This window comes from Marmota marmota, unplaced genomic scaffold (assembly GCF_001458135.2).
Source record: "Marmota marmota marmota unplaced genomic scaffold, marMar, whole genome shotgun sequence".
Taxonomy (NCBI): Eukaryota; Metazoa; Chordata; class Mammalia; order Rodentia; family Sciuridae; genus Marmota; species Marmota marmota.
The window spans coordinates 3,150,096-3,168,715 of NW_026000137.1; the positions used below are offsets into that span (position 1 = coordinate 3,150,096).

General features: G+C 37.5%; 1 protein-coding gene across 3 annotated transcripts in view; it reads right to left on the minus strand.

Moving 5' to 3' along the window:
- Cfap69 (cilia and flagella associated protein 69) overlaps window positions 1-13,338 on the minus strand; it is a 63,901-nt gene extending 50,563 nt beyond the window's left edge. For all 3 annotated transcript variants that reach the window (XM_048785439.1, XM_048785438.1, XM_015502319.2), the window contains exons 1-2: window positions 12,984-13,338; window positions 574-633 (exon numbers count right to left, since the gene is read on the minus strand). In XM_048785439.1, coding sequence (XP_048641396.1) covers window positions 574-633; window positions 12,984-13,091 — 168 coding nt within the window. In that variant the 5' untranslated portion in view covers window positions 13,092-13,338. The remainder of the gene's footprint in view (window positions 1-573; window positions 634-12,983) is intronic.
- Between the last annotated feature and the right edge of the window lie 5,282 nt (window positions 13,339-18,620).

Below are 18,620 nucleotides of genomic sequence, written 5' to 3' on the forward strand. Positions count from 1 at the left end.
TAACATCAGGAGGTGTGGTAATGAGTATGTGTACATACACATTTGCTATCCTTTTTCTCAATTACTAAACTCTCAGCCTTGAGTCTTTGGTCTGAAATAATTTTACTTCATTGCATTTTAGGTAAGATTTTTCTCAAAATAAATTATCTATGTTCATGTACGAGTGTGTATAGAGGCTGTAATTTCAAAACAGAAATTTTTTATTGGTACATTAGGAACACCTCACCACCACCACCACTCCCCATTATTTTTTTTTACTACCTCCTCCTCCAATCCTGTTTGGTAACAAGCAATTTACAGAGGCTAGATAACACTGTCTCTACTCTTATGAATCCTTCTGTTATTAGTCACCATGGGTTTGTTCATCCCCCCCAAAGCAAATATGTTCTCTAGCTTCCCTATCTGGATAAATATATTCATACTAAATAATAGTCCTTGAATTTTAGAATATATATGGTTTGAAATTTCAACAAAAGGTGATAAATGAGACATTTGTGGGAATATGAGTTACCTGTCAGGGAAATAAATTTGTAAGTATTGTAGTAGAATAATTCTTTATCAAAGCATACTTACTTTATCTTTATCTTCCAAGAGTTTCATAACACGATTAAGGTCCATAGGCTTGAAAACACCCTAAAAAACATACAACTCTTAGCATTCTACATCATGGGAATTAAGAAATGACATCAAGGGCTGGGGCTATAGCTCAGTGGCAGAGCACTTGCCTAGCATGCGTGAGGCATTGGGTTCAAACCTCAGCACCACATAAAAATAAGCAAATAAAATAAAGAATTCTGTCCATCTACAACTATAAAAATTTTTTAATCTCATCAAGCACACTATTTTTATATGATATTTTCCCTTAGTAACTTAAAAATATCTATGACAATAAGATAGCAAGAGGAGAATGAAAAACAGATGAGAACTTACAGGAAAAAAGAATAAATTTTGGAGTTAAAACCACCACCAAAGATTTCTTCTGAATTATAGTATTACCTTATAACCTTAAAGATTTTAAATTTAATCAGCCCTAAAAGGTCCAAAAGAGCATTTGGAATAATAGCCCTTATATGTTATGGAAAACAAAATTATATGGTGCATGCATAAACATTACACTAAGTTTTCCTGTGTAGATATATGATAAACTAGCTTCTAAACAACCTGTAGATGACCTTCTTGAATTCACTATTCCCCTCTCAGTTGGTACCAGCATTCTTCCGGTCATCCACATTAGAAAACAAGAACCTCAAAGTTCTACAGATTTTTTTACATTTTAAATTTCTTGAACTCATTCCAATGACTTATTCGGTTGCATCTCTCACCCAGTTGAGTAGGGTTACTGCTATTCTCCCTGCTCCCACTCTTGCATCTTTCAACACTGTTCTCCATGGTCAGAATAAAATGCAAATTTGAAATAACCACCTAAGTCACTCAATGATTCCCCACTGATGCCTCTTATCCCATTCTGTTTTTCATTTATGTTGTTGCAATTCTATTTCTTTTCTTGATGAATTCCCACAGGTTCTTCAAAATGAGGCCCATTTGTCACCTCCCCAAGGCATTAAAAAAAGATTAGAAAAGTGTCTGTCCTCCTCTGTGCATCCATGAGCCCTAAGTATATGTCCATTACAATTCCGTTACACTACTCTGAAAGGATTTACAAGCCTACCCCACACCACTTCCTTCCTTGAAATCTGTTGAGGGCACAGACTTTTGTTTCTGGCATTCCCAGCACACTGTATCTGGCATGTAGTAGTGTGTTAGTTGCTTAATACGTGCTCATATGCAGGCTATTTTGGTAAATGCTTGAAATCTCAGAGACTCTAGTGGCTGAGGGAGGAGGAACCCAAATTCAAGACCAGCCTGGGCCACCTAGCAAGACCCTATTGTTGAGAGCCACAGCCGAAGGGGCCCCAGCAAACGTTCAGACTGCCAGCTGATGACTGGCTCACAGCGGCCCAGCAACTTCTAGCTCATTGGCTCCTCTGCGGTGATGCTCATTGGGCTGTTTCCCCGCCCTTTCAGACTACGGAGCTGCTCATTGGGGGACTTTTTTGGCTCCGCCAATGCGACCCAGCCAATCGGCCTCAAGAGCAGGAGGAGTGGGGGAGGTAGAGAGGCTTGTGGGAAGCCAGTGGTGGCAGTTGGGCTCTGAAGGTTTTTCTGAGGAGCTGTTTTGTTTGGCATGTGTGGTTCTAAAAATAAAGTTCTTTCTTTTGACAAGTGGCTCCTGAATTGTGCCCAGCCAGACTGCGGCACCTATCTCAAAATAAAAAATTAAAAAGGACTGACTGGGGATGTAGCTTGGTGGTTCAATCTCTAGTATCAAAAAAAAAAAAAAAAGAAAAAGAAAAAGCTTTTAAACTTAACCAAGAAGTTATTTTATAATAAAGTTGTTTGTAGGTAAGTGAAGAAGAAATCAGGAAGTGTTATCATCCAGAGTTTAAGCACTGAACAAATAGTTTCTATTCTCTTTAGGGTAGTCTTCATTTATGTCCACAAGATTTAACCAACAGAATATAATAATAGGAAGATGGTCTTGCCTACTGTGTGGAGACTGAACTGGAGAATACTAGACTGGAGGTAGGAAACCAATCTGAAACTTCAGGCTTTGATAAAAGTTTTGGCAACTGGTATAGGCAATAGTGAATAGAGATCAAACATCATGATGATGTTGATATGATGATACAAATTTTAAATACAGTTTTGCTATGTTTATCTGGAAGATTAATGTTTTGTTGAGTGGCATTTTCTTTTTTTTAACTATTTACAATTTTATGTGGTAAGTGTATTACTTTTTTAAATTAAATTTAATTTTTTTATACAAATGAAGCACAACTTTTCATTTCTCTGGTTGTACATGATATAGTCACCCCATTTGTTCAATCATACCCATACACAGAGTATAATGCCGTCTCTTTCCACCATCTCCCACTCCCCAGCCCCCTGCCCAATTCAAAGTTCCTCCATTCCTCCCTTGCCCCCTACCCCAACCACTATGGATCAGCATCCACTTATTAGAGAAAATATTTGGCCTTTGGTTTTTTTAGGATTTACTTACTTGGCTTAACATGGTATTTCCAACTCTATCCATTTACCTGTAAATGTCATAATTTCAGTCTTCTTTAAGGCTAAGTAATATTCCATTGTTTTAATCCAAATGTTATGCTAATGTTGCTTATTCCCATTACAAAAGTTAAATTATTCCAGTTTCCTTTCTCATCCTTTTCCCCACTTCTTATTTTCATACTTCCTCTGCTTTAAAATGTTTAAAAAGATGATGTAATCATGATAAAGGGGACACACTCTTATTATATAAATATATCTATTTTTTTTATATTTTTCTGTTTTTGTTTATATGAATAAACACATAATTTTACTTAGTATTAAGACTACTACATTTTTTACTTTAAATCTAAAACATGTTTTTTGTATTTCTACATATGCAATATTATATTGCATCTTAAGTTTAGAATTTCCTTGTCATTCACAAATATAAACTCATATATCCTCATCTCAAGATATTTCTTTCAAAAAATTTTTCAATTGTACATAACTTTAAATCTGTAAAATAGTTTTTTTTTTTTTTACTAAAATGTCTTAATCCGTTACAATAAAAATTTTACTGAGTACTTATCTGTACTTGGTATTATAGTTACAATTAAAAATTCCAAATTTGTTGTTACAAAAATTTGGTAAATAGAATTTTGCCTTTTAAGATTTGGAGATTTAACAGTGCCATCTGCCACTATGATGGATGTCATTTCTCTTTTCCTTCTATGTACTCAGATTATAGATAGAGTGGGTTTTATTTTATGATTCACTGTAATATTTGCTTTTGAGGATTAGACAAATATATTGAAATTAAAAGTCAATCCAGGATTTTCTTTTTAATACCTGTATTATGATCAAAAATTTCCCCTAAGGAGTAAGTATAATTTTTTATAGGAAATAGAGAATAGATTCCTTTTGGATTTATCTTACATTGTCATTTCACAGTACTCTGTGCTGCTTGTGTGACATATTTTTAAAGTACCTTTCTTAGCCTTTCCATGCTTCCACACATATTTATTACAAGGTTCTATGTTTCAGGAACTGTGCTAGGTATCAGGAACACATTGCTGTGACTCAGGTAGCTATTTGTTTGCAATTGAATTTTACAGAAGGCCTTGTAAGTTGTACTAAAGATCTTAAGAGACCATTGAATGGTTAGAGAGTGAATACATAAATGAACAATGGCCAAACTACATATGAAAAAAAAACAAAACAAAACTACAAACCACAACATCTGTAGCAAGCAGCCTGGGAAACTAGCCCACACCATCTACAGCAATTGATTCAGAAAATCAAGGTTCTGTCAAATGACTGCAGTTTCCCCATTTTTTGTACCCCTGCTTCCAACTCAGGAACAACTTGAGAAAGCCAAACATAAGTCAAATACAGAAAAAAAATGCTGATAGAAAAAAAGGCATTATTAAAAAAAGAAAAAAGTCAATATAAAACATGCAATAATTATGCTTCCAAAATCAATCAAATAGGATGTACAGCTTCTAACCAACCCAGCTCTGGTTTCCCCAGGGAAATAACCTGCAATCTCAGAATAACAGAAACTCTATCATCTCCCACCCCACACCCACACTATAAAGTTTTCCTTCCTGGAGTCTAGGCCCAAAGCAAGTGATGGTGAATAACTCCCTCTCCATAGCAAGTCTTGAACAAATAGTCTCTGATCTCTTTAGGATAGTCTTCATTTACGTCCACAAGATTTAACGAACAGAATATGATAATAGGAAGATGATCTTGTCTATTGTGTGGAGACTGAACTGGAGAGTATTAGACTGGAGGTAGGAGACCAGTCTGTAACTTCAGGCTTTGAAAAAGTTTTGGCAACTGGTATAGGCAATAGTGAATGAAGTTAAAACACCAAGGAGCTGGGATTATAGGTGTGTGCCACCTGTATTGAGTGGCATCAGGCAATGTTCTAGTTGCAAATAATATGGCAGTGAATAACACAAAATGTGATTTTATAAAGGATCAGCAGAACATAGTAAGTGATTAGATGCAGTGGAAGAGAGAGAGAAAAAAAATGAGGATGACTCCTCGGCTTGAGGAATTATGTAAATGGTCTGACCATTTACTGAGACAGGAAATGGGGAAGAGATTTGGGTTGGTGCTGGAGATGAATTAAATTTGGGGCACAGGTTTCTGAATCATGGATTTAAAGTGATAATTTAAGATTTGGGGTAATTTAGATGAACCAATCATAACCATGCATTTATTCCACAACTATTTTTCATGTATTTATTTAGTTAATTAGTTAGGTTTTGGTACCAGGGATTGAACTCAGGGGCACTTGACCACTGAGCCACATCCCCAGCCCTATTTTGTATTTTATTTAGAGACAGGGTCTCACTGAGTTTCTTAGCGCCTTGCAGTTGCTGAGGCTGGCTTTGAACTTGAGATCTTCCTGCCTCAGCCTCCTAAGCCACTGGGATTACAGGTGTGTGCTAGTACACCTGGCTCATTTATTTTTTTTAAGAGATGGGGTCTCCAACTGGGTGTGGTAGCACACGCCTGTAATCCCAACAACTTGGGAGGCTGAGGCAGGAGGATAATGAGTTCAAAACCAGCCTCAGCAAAAGTGAGGCACTAAGTTACTTATTGAGACCCTGTCTCTAAATAAAATACAAAATAGGGCTAGGGATGTGGCTCAATGCTTGTGAGTGTCCTTGAGTTCAATCCCTAGTACTCAAAAGAGAGAGAGAGAGAGAGAGAGAGAGAGAGAGAGAGAGAGAGACACACACAGTCTCGATGTGTTGCCTAGGCTGGCCTTGAATTTGAGATCTTCCTGTCTCAATAACGTGACTCCCCAGCCATGAAGTCATGCAGCCAGCCCACTGGTCCCTCTGCTTTTCAGAATGGAGAAGCAGCAGAATGGCAGTTTGGATGGGCTGAAGCACAGGCAGCAAGCATGGGCTGCTGTGTGGAGACTGCCATGGTGGTGGAGGCCAGGCCAGTGCCAACATGAGCTGTGGCAAGTGACCTGTCACCTGGCAGCAACCTGGCCTGCACATAGTGGGGATGCCTGCTGTAGAAATGCACTCTATGTGGTACTGCAGCTCCATACAACTCAGTAAGTGTGTACAATTCAATGACTTCAATTTCCTGCTTCTAGATGTGTCAAGAAAATGGAAGTAAGGCAAACCTGAATGGGACTTAGGACTAATCAATATGTTATTACTTTTCTAAACCCTAATTATCTAATTATCATACGTTTGGATCATTAGTATTATTAGTTTTCCAAACCCTAATTAGCATAAGTTTGGACCAATAGCAGTGACCCAAGTGTGATATAAACGCCTAGACTAGCACACTCAGTAGGAGAAAACATGCTATCGAGTCCTCTCTTGCACTGCAAGAGTTCTGTTCCTGTTTCTATTCTTCAATAAATCCTATTCCTACACTCACTCATCCTGGTCTGTGGATTTTATTCTCTGAATTCATGACTCAAGAACCTGGAAAGAAGAAGAAAGTGATGGTGAGCTCTTGGGGTCTGTTGCAATACTGGAGGGTATAGCCCACCATTAAGAGCTGTAACACTTCATGGCTTCAGAGGCCTGTAACCTTATGGAGACACCACCGGCCAGCAGAGCAGAGAAAGTCCAGTCTCATCTGCCAGCAGAAGCAGGGAATCAAGTTTCATCTCAAAACTTCAGCTTCCCCTGTTGCTGTGATTGCAGGCATACCCAACTCCACAAATATTTACTGAATGCCTATACTGTGTTAGGGAATGTTCTAGGTGGTGATATGTAAATAATGCAAAACCTACTGCTTTCATAAAAAACTGATACACTCTGGTGGGGACAAAATCAATAAGTTGTATAGAAAGGGACAAGATGATACTGATCTGGAGAAAATAAAAGGGGTAGGGAGTACTAGAATTCTTGAAAAATATAATTTTACATCCAGTAGTCAGCAAAGGACTCACAGAGAGGGTAACATTTCAATAAAGGCTTGAAGGAGATAAGAGAGAAAGCTGTGGATACCAGAGTTAGAACTTCCACACAGTGGGCATAGTAAATGTAGAGGCCTATAGGCTGGTACATGCTTGGATGCTTTGAGGAGAAGCCGGGAGGTTAGGTGGTTACAAAAGGCTTTGTTGACCTATAACTTCAATTTCTATTCCAAGCTCAGAGTAAAGGAATCCTAGGAAGTATATAAAACTACTAATATATATTTCTTACTTTGCAGGAACACATAGTAGGAGAGACAAAACTTACACAAATGAAGCGATGACCAACATAAGACAAGAAATAATTAGGTAAGAAGTTGTATGATTTTGACCTACAACTATACCCATTGTGAGTTCTATGAGGATGGAAATAAATGGGAGGCACTTTCTATTGGAGGAGTCCTTCATGTTAGAGAGGCAACGATTTAAAGGTAGGACAAGATTTAGGGAAATTCAGAAAAGAAAGGAGGGCATTCATTTAGTAAATATTTAGCATTACCTCCTGTGTACTAGATATTGTGCTTGGTGTTACACTGGAAAATACTTCAGAAAAAATAGTCATATTTCTGCCCTCATGGAGATGGCCTTAAGCAGAGCATGCAGCACAGATGGTTGGCAGTGGCCTCAGACATCATCTGGTTCAGTAATTCTGAGGCTAAAAATCACTTAAGAGAACCCTTTAAAAGAGTCCGAGGCTCCACACTGGTATTTATGACTGATTAAGTTTGCAGTAGGGCCCATCTATGCCTGTTTTTTCTAAACACTCCTCAGAAGTCATCTGTACACTCACATAGTACAGGCTGGTTTTATAGAGAAGGAAACAGGTCTAGAGAAGTTAAGTAATTTTGTCAAGATAATTATATTTAACGAGGTAAGGGATGGAATTCTGAAAGGAAGAAAGGGTGGGACTGAAGAGGAGGAAAGAGGATAAAAAGTGAAGTGGTATTTAAAGAAAACAGAGTGGGGAGAGGAAGAGATATGAACCACAAGGCTGACTAGAAGGATGTGACAACAATCCAGGATTGATTGAGGCACTGTGGTTACAGGAGTGAACAAGTAGTTCTTTTAAAGCCCCATTTGGGTGCTTGCTTAGGCAGCACATAAAAAAGAACTCAAAAAAACTTAACACTATAAAAAAAATCAAATCAATAATTGTGCTAAGGAACTGAACAAACACTCCACAGAAGAAGAAATACAATTGATCAACAAATATATGAAAAAGTATACAACATCTCTAGCAATTAGAGAAATGCAAATCAAAACTACTCTAAGATTTCATTTCACTCCTGTCAGAATGGCAATCATCAAGAATATAGGCAACAATAAATGTTGGTGAGGATGTGGGGGAAAAGATACATTCATACATTGCTATTGGGACTGCAAACTGGTGCAAACAATATGGAGATTTCTGAGAAAATCGGAAATGGAACCACCACTTGACCCAGCTATCCCACTCCTTAGTTTATGACCAAAGGACTTAAAATCAGCATACTATAGTGTCACAGCCACATCAATGTTTATAGCAGCTCAATTCACAATAGCTAGACTATGGAACCAACCTAGTTGTCCCTCAATAGATGAACGGATAAAGAAAATGTGGCGTATATACTCAATGGAATATTAGTTCAGCTTTAAAGAAGAGTAAAATTATGGCATATATAAATTATTAGCATATGTAGCTTTGGAGAATATCATGCTAAGTGAAATAAGCCAATCCCATAAATCAAAGGCCGAATGTTTACTCTAATATGCAGATACTAATTCACAATAAGGCAGGGGGCACTAGGGAAGATAGTGTTACCGTAGATTAGGTAGAGGGAAGTGATGGGAGGGGAAGGGAAGGGATGTGGGTATAGGAAAAATAGTAGAATGAATAGACATTATTACTGTATATATATTTATGACTGCATGATCAATATGATTCTGCAATATTTACACTAAGAAAAATGAGAAATTATATCCCATAATCATATCATACACCATATCCATCTATGTATGATATATCAAAGTGCATAAATTCATTCTACTGTCATGTATAACTAATTAAAACAAATTAAAACATTTTTAAAAATAAATAAAATGAAAGCCCCATTTGGTGCCTCTTGTTTTTTGCTACATAATCTGATCTAGTGGGGAGGATTAGAATTTTGTTTTGTTGTAGTTTATTGTTTTATATTCTGAATGTACTTGAAACTGTCTCATCCAACTTCTACGAATTCTCTGTGAAACTCTGTAGTAATGTTCACACCATCCTACAGCTATAATAGACTCAGCATTGCTACTTAAAATGGGAAGTGAACTAGCAGCACAAGCATTACCTGTAAGCCTATTAAACAGGCAGAACTCAGGGTCCACCTCAGACCTACAGCTCAGATTTTGTATTTTAATAAGATTCTGAAGTGCTCTATATGCACACCAAAGTATGAGAAGTGCTGCTCTACAGGGCTTTGCAATTTTTCAGAATGAGAGGAGCAATACTAAATAGTAAACAGAAGGTACTCAATTTGTACTTTGTGATTTTAGTATATGATTGAGGTAAATTTCACTGCCTATCATCCTCCCAGAGGAGAAGTACTCTAGCTTTAATCTACATTACCCATCCCTTCCAGTAGAAAGCCACATAAGCACTGGGACTAATCCTAGATAAACAGTCTGAAAACTATCTTTCTATTTGTTTTCCATAGAAACAAATCTCATAAAGATTGAGATAACGTGTAAATAACATCTGAATTTAATAATAACTATTATTATTATAAAAGTTCTATAATAACAATAATAATAATTATTATTATTATAAAAGGCTGTCACAATTAAAGTCATCAATAATAATCAGCTACCATTTATGGAGTACTTTACAACCTGCATGCTGCACACTGTGATAAATACCTTACAAATACTTTAAACTTTAATGAGGGAGGCATTCCTAAAAGTCTTCCATGGATGAGGAAAATAAGACTTAGAAAAGGCAAGCAACTTGCCCCAAGTAAACAATCAGAAAATTACTACCCAAATTCTGGTGCCATTTAGTTATCTTAAACCTGAAAAATATAATAAATAAGTTTTCTTAAAAGCTTTAGAATCATTACAGTAGGCATTATTAACATTTTTATAAAGAGAAAATTTTAAGATAGAGTGCTCAAGTAGAGTACCTTTCTGTGAAAATCACAACATAGGAAAAAATGCAATTTAATGCACACTTGTAATCCTAGCTACTCAGAGGATGAGGCGGGAGGATGGCAAGTTCAAGGCCAGCATGAGCAACTTAGGAAGACCCTGTCTCAAAATAAAATAATGAGAAAAAAAAAAGGGTTGGGGACATAGCTCAGTGGTAGAGCACTTGTGTGAGCCTAGGGTTCAATCCCTAGTACCACACACACAAACATACACAAATACAATTCAAAATCCCAAATTCCTAAACTATTATTTTCCCTATTTACCATTATTTTTGAACTCATAATCTACATTTATATTTTCCAGAATTCATCTATAAACATTTCAAGGTTAATAAAGTTTTAAAAATCTAATAAACTACAAGTAGCATTTGTGGTAGCTTTGATAGTATTCAGAGTAGTTATTGCCTTCTACAAAGTTATTTATGTGAAAAAATGCAGAAAATAAATACTACTTAAGGCAGAAGTAAAGCATACATAGAAAACATGTACAAGAAAACTTGCTTATTTTACTTGCTCCCTTAAGTAACAATAGATATGCCTTCACTACAAAACCTGATTAGGGTAACTGAAATGCTTCCATATAGTAAAGAAAATGATAGAAAACAGCTATCAAAAACACGGGTAGCCTAAGGGAATTTCTACATAAAGAAATTTCCAACCACCAGTGTAGAATTCCAAAGAATCCATTAGCTTTAAGGCGAAAATAATTTTAGAAGCTCTTGCTCCCTGGATAAAGAATAATAATAATGATGTCGACTACTGCATATTTTAATATATGACTCTGTATAAGTTCTCTATGTGCATTATTTCACTTAATCTTTACTATGGAAATCAGTACTACTATCATCTCCATTATTACCTTCACTGATTTAGGATATCCTTTGGTCACATAATTGGTAACTGATGGAGTAAGCTTAAAAAATTGAAGTAGACTCCACTCGTTTTTAGCCACTAAGATATACTGTCTCTCAACCATAGGAATAGGACAAGGTTGCAAAAGTAGAATAGTTTGAAAGGACTGAAAACATTTAGAGTTCCAAAGGTCTTTTCTTCCACTGGCCTGAGGCAGAGGTCTGAAAGGTCATTTTGACTACTTATTGGGAACACTAGAACCCACTCTGTGAGTAAAGAGATTGAGTAACTGTCAGTTAATTTCTTATGACCTTAGAATCCTCATTTATAAAAACAATCACAAACAAAACAAAACAAACCAACAAGAAGAAAATAATCACTAAGATTTCTCCCAACTCTAATAAATATCTATTCTATTGCCTTTATTTGGGTATAAACTCCCCTTTTCCTTTGTACTTTAAATATGTTAATACACCTAGAAGTAGAGGTAGAAACACAAATTGATACAAATTGATTTTTTCCTGGAAGAGAACCGTATACTCTGGAAGGAGATGTAATAATGAAAGAAAGCAAAACAAAAGGAAAAGACAAGAGAGAAAAACACATATATACCTCACAGGTATACTTGTTTCTTATATTATGGACTTCTTATAAGTACTTCTTATATTATGGACTATTTGGGCAATAGTCTATTAAAAGTATTTCTTTTTAACCTATGCTTTCCTGCCTCATATAACCTTGCCCAATTTTTCTTAAACCAAATAAAGGAGGAATGAGAGTCATCAGTTACCAAATTCACCTACTTCTCATTTTTTTCTGGTGTATATGAATATAGCAGTAGTGCTGAGCTTCCATGCAGCCGTGGGAATGGAGAGCTACCTTTGCTCAAAGTTCTTCTCCCCACCTAGATTGGAATACTTCTACAAACCGATTAGGACAATTCCCCTGACATCTGTCCCTCCTCACGTGAAAGTACTGTTGCTTTGCAGGTTACTGTGTAAATGTCTGACCATCCTCAGAGAGCTCAACTCTATTCCCACAGAAGAGGTCCCCAGGAAACTGGCCACTCCCAAGAAACTCTCCAAGGCTCCAGGATGCAAACGCAGGAGACAGGGTTCCTGACGCAGCCTGAGACTTGTAAAGCCTCAAAAGGAATTCCCATAGTGGCCCCCTAGCATTAGCATAAGGCAGGACATGATTCCTCCTTAGAATTCATGGTTTTAAGAACTATCACGGCTTTCTGGGGGGGAAATCAATGGAACCACAGTATGAAACAAACGACCTGGGATATCTCAACACCCCCAACAGGAATGTAGATCCAAGAGAGGATCCCAAGGTGAAATTTCTCAGCACAACTTAAAAGAATTAATTTTGTATTCATAACAAAAGCAAACTCAAAACCAAATGCAAGCACATTGTAAAACAAAATCAATTTTCCCAATTCTCTCTGATGCACCCATAACAACCACTTTTAAATTTCTTATAAAAACGATGCTTAATTTTTAATTTCAGGAGCATTTTCCTTTGCTCTGAGTTTAGGGTTTAGTAGGAGAAAATTTAAGCATAGGAGGCTTTATACTTATATCAAGAACATCATTTAAAATCCTAGTGCAAAATGATCTATCAAATTAAATGTCACTAAGAAGGATTCCTCCCCCTCTTAGTCATTTGGAAGAGCAGCAAAGATTTTACCACTCAGGCTAGAGGGACGCTCCAGGAGGACAACGCGGCTTGACTCCCCAGACAGGTTGGTTGACGACAGCCAAACCCCCTCGCAAGCCGAGAAGCTCCCGGAGGATCTGCTCTACGTGTGGAACTTCCGTCCCGCGGGCTTCCTCAGTCTCCACTAGGGTCTTCATTTCTACTCCTGCTGTCCCCCGGCCTCGTCCCTGCCCCACGACCTCACCCCATTCCCCGCCTCCCAAGGCACAGGCACCTGCCTATACCTGCTTCTCCTCGTCCTCAGTCACCGAAAGTTGGCGAGGAGTGATGGACTTATTTCTGCTGCCGGGTTCCTGGGCCTCGGCCATGACCGTGGTCACCACTGCGGACATGGCTAGAAGCAAGGGGCTAGGGGATAAGTGGGGGGGGGGGGGGGGAGTGTGGTCCTCCGGTCCTACGCTGTGGCCTGAAGTCGCGGAGGCCCAAAGAGGTCCCGCCACGAAATACGGAAGGCAGTCTGACAGCCGCTAGAGTCGCAAGAGGCCCCAAGGGACTGGCCGTGGCTTTGGCCACCACAACTCTGCCAACATAGCGCTGCTGCCGCCAGCCAGCGGAGCAAGGCACCTGCCAGCCAGGCAGTTGTTAACACAAGCCAGAGCGTTGCTAGGGGTGGGGCCAAAGGTGGAGGCGAAGGCTCCTACGGAAACCCAGAGAGCCAAACTACTCCAAAACGCAATCTGTTCCTCCACCCGCGAGGGATGGATTTGCAGGTGAGCGGCGGGGGAGCGGGGGGGGTGGGGGACCGGTGACAGAGACCTCGGTGCGTAGCGAGGAGGCAGAGGTACGTTCGGCACCGAGAATGTATTTCATTCTTGACTGTTTGCTTGGGGTTCTGGGTGTGTGGTGGAGGGGCGGGCGCTAGAAATGGGATGTGTTTGGGCGATATGATGGACAGGTAGTTTTGAAAGCTGAGCAGTTTACCTCATCCCAGAAATATGACCAAATTTACCTAAATTTCCCAGAGAAGAAGAAATAATTTTTCTTCTTGTCTTTAGTGGACCCAACGGTTAAACAAGGCTTTTGCATACAACGATAAGCTTTTGAGTCGATTTATTGAGTCTAGAGCGAGTTAACCTTTGAAGCTCTGCTTTTCTCACCTGCTGTTCTCATAGAATTGTTTTGAGGATTGAATGAGATGGTAGTGTTTGTTAAATGGTGCTTGGCACATAATAAGCACCCAGTATGGTCAAGATTATCACTATCTTAACTATTACTATAATCCGTCCATTGTATCCTGAGTGATGATGCAAGTTTCAAAACTTGAATAGAAAACTGTTCATGATAATCATCAGTGTAACTTAACTTCAAATAGGATGGCTTTGAAAATTAAAAAAAAAAATTCTTTTAACTTTTTTTAAATCTCCAGAAAGTCTTCAAGATTTAAGTGTGTGTGTCTATATGTGTATGTTTTTTTCTTCTTACCTGGAATGTATACATAATAAACTCAATGAAAATAAATGTTACTTCTTGTTACTTTTTTGGGCTTCTCTCCTCATTTTTAGACTTTTTTTTTTTTTGGTGGCGTGCTTCTGTGGATTGAACCCAGGGCCTTATAACATGCCAGGCAAGCACTCTATCAACTGTGCTATATCCCTAGCCCCTCTCCTCATTTTTAGAATGAACAAGTTGATCAGTTATTTCTAAGTTTCCTTCTGACTGAAACACTACATATCTGGCCAGAAAATGGAAATGGAAAGGGTTGGGGGGCGGGGCGGGGAGGGGGGCGCCCTGGGCTTGTGCCTCAGAGATAGAGAGCTTGCCTAGAATGCATGAGACACTGGGTTTGATCCTCAGTCTCACATAAAAATAAAATAAAGGTATTGTGTTCACCCACAACTAAAAACTAAATGTTTAAAAAAATGGAAATGGAAAAACTAGACTGGATATGGCAGCACTTGGTGTAAATCACAGCAGAAGAAAACAAGTTTCTTTGAAGGATTACTAAGCAATATTGTTCCTATTTCTACATTCTGGTCTTCCACTTTCTTCATCCTCAGTCATTGCAAACTGCTTTGAAGTCACCACCACTTGTCAGCATGAACACTTTTCTGTCCTCATCCTGCTGTTTGTCTGTAATGTTGTACATGTTCACTTATCTCTTCTTGAAAAACCCTTGCCTGGTGTTGCATATTCTTTTTATTTTTCTTTTGTCTTTCAGCTACTCATTGGAATCTTTAGAGCTACTCTCAGGCCTTGCACTTAGAGGCTATTTCACTAAGATTACTATCACTTGAAAAGTGCAAAGGGTATGTCTACTATTTTGTTCACATGATTTTAATTGCTGTTGAACAGTGTAAGTATACCAATCAAAAAAAGGCTGAAGCACAGTGGAATCCTGTGGAAATGGCACCCAAAACAAATAGAGCAGTGGACAGCTGACAATTGGATCAATTGCTTGTCCGTTTGGGGCCATCTTGGCATCTCAGGATAAAGAAAGCAAGGAGAGATTGCAAAGAAATCTTTTTCACTTAAAGGAGAGTTTGTCTAGGAGATACCAACTGGCTTTTGTGTTCAGCAACAGCTGAGACTGCTAAGGATTCTTAAACTTTAGTGACCCTGAAAAGTCAGACTTTACTCACCGGGCCTCACACTTTCCTAACTAATGGACAACGTGATATTTTGTGTTAACCAATTGTTTACAGACCTACATATTCATTTTGTCATATATCCAGAGTGCCAGTTTCCAATGCTTAGCATAACTCTTATGAACTCCCTCTTTTTAGCACTTATAAAGCCCTTACTTTTCCTCCTCCCTGAATGGTGAAGTTCTTTATGGAGTGGGTTCCCTTATCTGGTAAGTTAATAGACCCATCTTTGTAAAATTTTTTTTTGTTCTGGTGGTACGTTTTAGTTATTGATAAATGAGAAGCTATAAGGATCACAGTTCTCAAATGCCCCATGTTCAGTCACCTTGATTTTACTTGCAGTTTTCCAAGCGTGTTGAACTTCCTGAACCTGCATTACTTTTTAATTATGTTGTATAGTCATCCCCCTGAATCCATGGGGTATTGGTTCCAGGTCTCTGTCCACACCAAAATCTAAGGATGCTCAACTCCCTTATATAAATGGCACAGTATTTGCATATGACCTACATGTATCTGCCCCATGTGCTACATTAATTATAATATTGATGTAGGACAGATGAGGCGGGACTCAAGAGAAATTACCAGGAAGCAGGTTTATTTAAGCTGCAGAGGTCCAGAAGGGCTAATGCCTAGAAATCTCTGGACCCTGGATCTGGGAATTCTTTGAAATTTATACTGGGGTAGGGGGTATTTACATAACAGCAGATGGTTACATGTTGGGTATTCTTTGTTCCATATTATTAGGCTAGACAGAGGTTTCACAAGTTTTTCCAAGGAAAACAGGACAGTAACTTTCTGTACAAAAATGCCTCTTTGAGACAGAGTCCATCACACCTTTTGTCTGCAAACTTGGCATTTACAAGAAAGAGGAAGCTTCAAACCACAGTGAGCTCTCTGCAGAACACCTGTGAAATCCTAAATTGATACTCTTTGTAAAATCTTTCTGACAAGGATCTTAATTAAACTCCCTGGAGGAGATTATCTTACAAAGAGGGTCTCTTTGGTAGGCATACCTGGTGGTTGCATCAATAACTAATACTATTGTAAGTGTTATATAAACAGTTATTGTAAGTATTGGTTAGGAAATGGTGACAAGGAAAAAAGTGTGTGTGCATGTTCAGTACAGACTTACTTTTTTTTTCTGAAAAATTTCGCTCGATGGTTGGTTAAAACCACTGATACGAAACTTGCAGATGCTGAGAGCCAACTGTACCTATCATTATTTTCAAATGGCTAACTCCCTATGAGACTCACCTGACCTTTTCTAAGAAATCTTTATATCCTGGGCAATGTGACATTCTTTTTTTTTTTTTTTTTTTTTTTTTNTAAATTATTTCACCAAAATGGTAACATATTAGTAGAGAAACACAGGAAAAGACTTATAGCTCAGAGAATAGGAATGCTTCAATCTGATAACAGTTCTGCAAAATTTAAGATATATTAAGAGACAAGTTTCAATTTTCTAGAAGCACATGTAGACAGAAAGATTAAATTGAAGACATAATATATTGACCTACACACAATTTTTATTTTTTAAATTTGTTTTTAATTGTCAATAGACCTTTATTTTATTTATTTATATGCAATGCTGAGAATTGAACCCACTGCCTCACATAGCTAGGCAAGCAGTCTGCCACTGAGCCACAACTCCAGACCCAATTTTTACTTTTAAAAATAACATTGAAAGCGAAATATATTTTAAAATGAGTGTAATACTAATGTAGTTTTTATGATTTTTTTGTTCTGAATTTTTTCTTGTTTGAACTCTAATTAGTAATGTTTAGTAAAACTGAATTCATTAACATAAATTAAGAGCATTTCTAAAAAGTGTTTTAGGTTACATATGAATTGGTAGTCTCTAAACTAATGCCTGAGAAATGTTCAAGTAAATCTTATTCCTTAGGGTAATTAATTTTTAATAAAGAATTTTTATAGCATATATAAAATATAATTATAGTCTTAGGTTAGCTTTAGGAAAATTATGTTAGAAGAAGAAATGTATACAAAGCTGCAACTTAATCTACTTCAGTGTTATAAGCAATCTTTTAAGTTGACTGTTACAGAAAGAAGACCTAAAAAATAAATAAATTTCCTCTTTCCAACAGAATCATTAATGTAAATTCAAGAATAGTAACCATGTGGAACAGAAAATGAAAATAAAAGAACAGTCACACTTGAAGTCAACCTCTCTAATGAAAAGTATACCAGCAATAATCCAATTGCAAGTGATTTTTAAGTGGAAGCTGGAAAAACCATTCATGTTTAGTGAAAAAACTAAACAAATGGAAAAAAACTTAACTTGTGGGAAGTACCCACAAGATAGAATTGCCTTTGTTGTGGAGCAGAATTAATCAAATTTATTCCAAAAATATTATTTGGGTTCTGTAACTAACTTGACTTGTTCTGAATTCATGGACCTGTAATTGTTTGCTGTGGTGGCTGTAATAAATACCACAGAATGGGTGGCTTAAACAGAAAATTATTTCCTTACATTTGTGGGTCAAAATTTTCAGTAGTTTTATTTTGAAACTATCTCTTCTTGCCTTGTGTCTTCTCCCTTTTTTTCTTCACATGGTCTTCCCTCTGTGCATGTCTGTATGCTAATCTCATAAGGATACTAGTCCTATTGGATTAGAGTCCACCCATATGACCTCATCTTATCTTAATTACCTCTTTAAAGGCCACATTTCCAAATACAGTGGTATTCTTTAAAGTTCTGTTTTAAGACTTCAACATTTGAATTTTGGGGGACACAATTTAACCCATAGTGGATCCCAACATCCTTTATAGATTATATTTTGAGTTCTTATAATAAACATTGGATTTAGGAATCGAATACATTTGGTTACGTCAATACAGGAATTCTTGACAAAGGACCCACTGAAATTTCTCACAGTAGTGATAAATTAATATTCTGACTAAATGATTTATCAATATATATTTGATCAATGTGACTCTGTCCTTAGGGATTGCAAACAAATCTGGATGTTGAACTTACTGGGTCCCATGCCTGATTTTTTTCACAATCATCATTGACTTCTTGCTTTACCATCCAATGAAATAATCCACTTTTACCAGCCTAGGTTCCCTTGAGCCTGCCATAAACACACAAGAGGCACCACTAATCTATCTACTGATATTGTATTGGGAAACACTATCTCTGGTAAGCAGAAAGAATAATTGGAAGTGAGGCAGTAGAGAAGATCACCAAAATATAGGTCTTCGGAGCTACTCATGGGTTTGTAGCAAGTTTAGTTAATTCCTTGGTCATTTGGA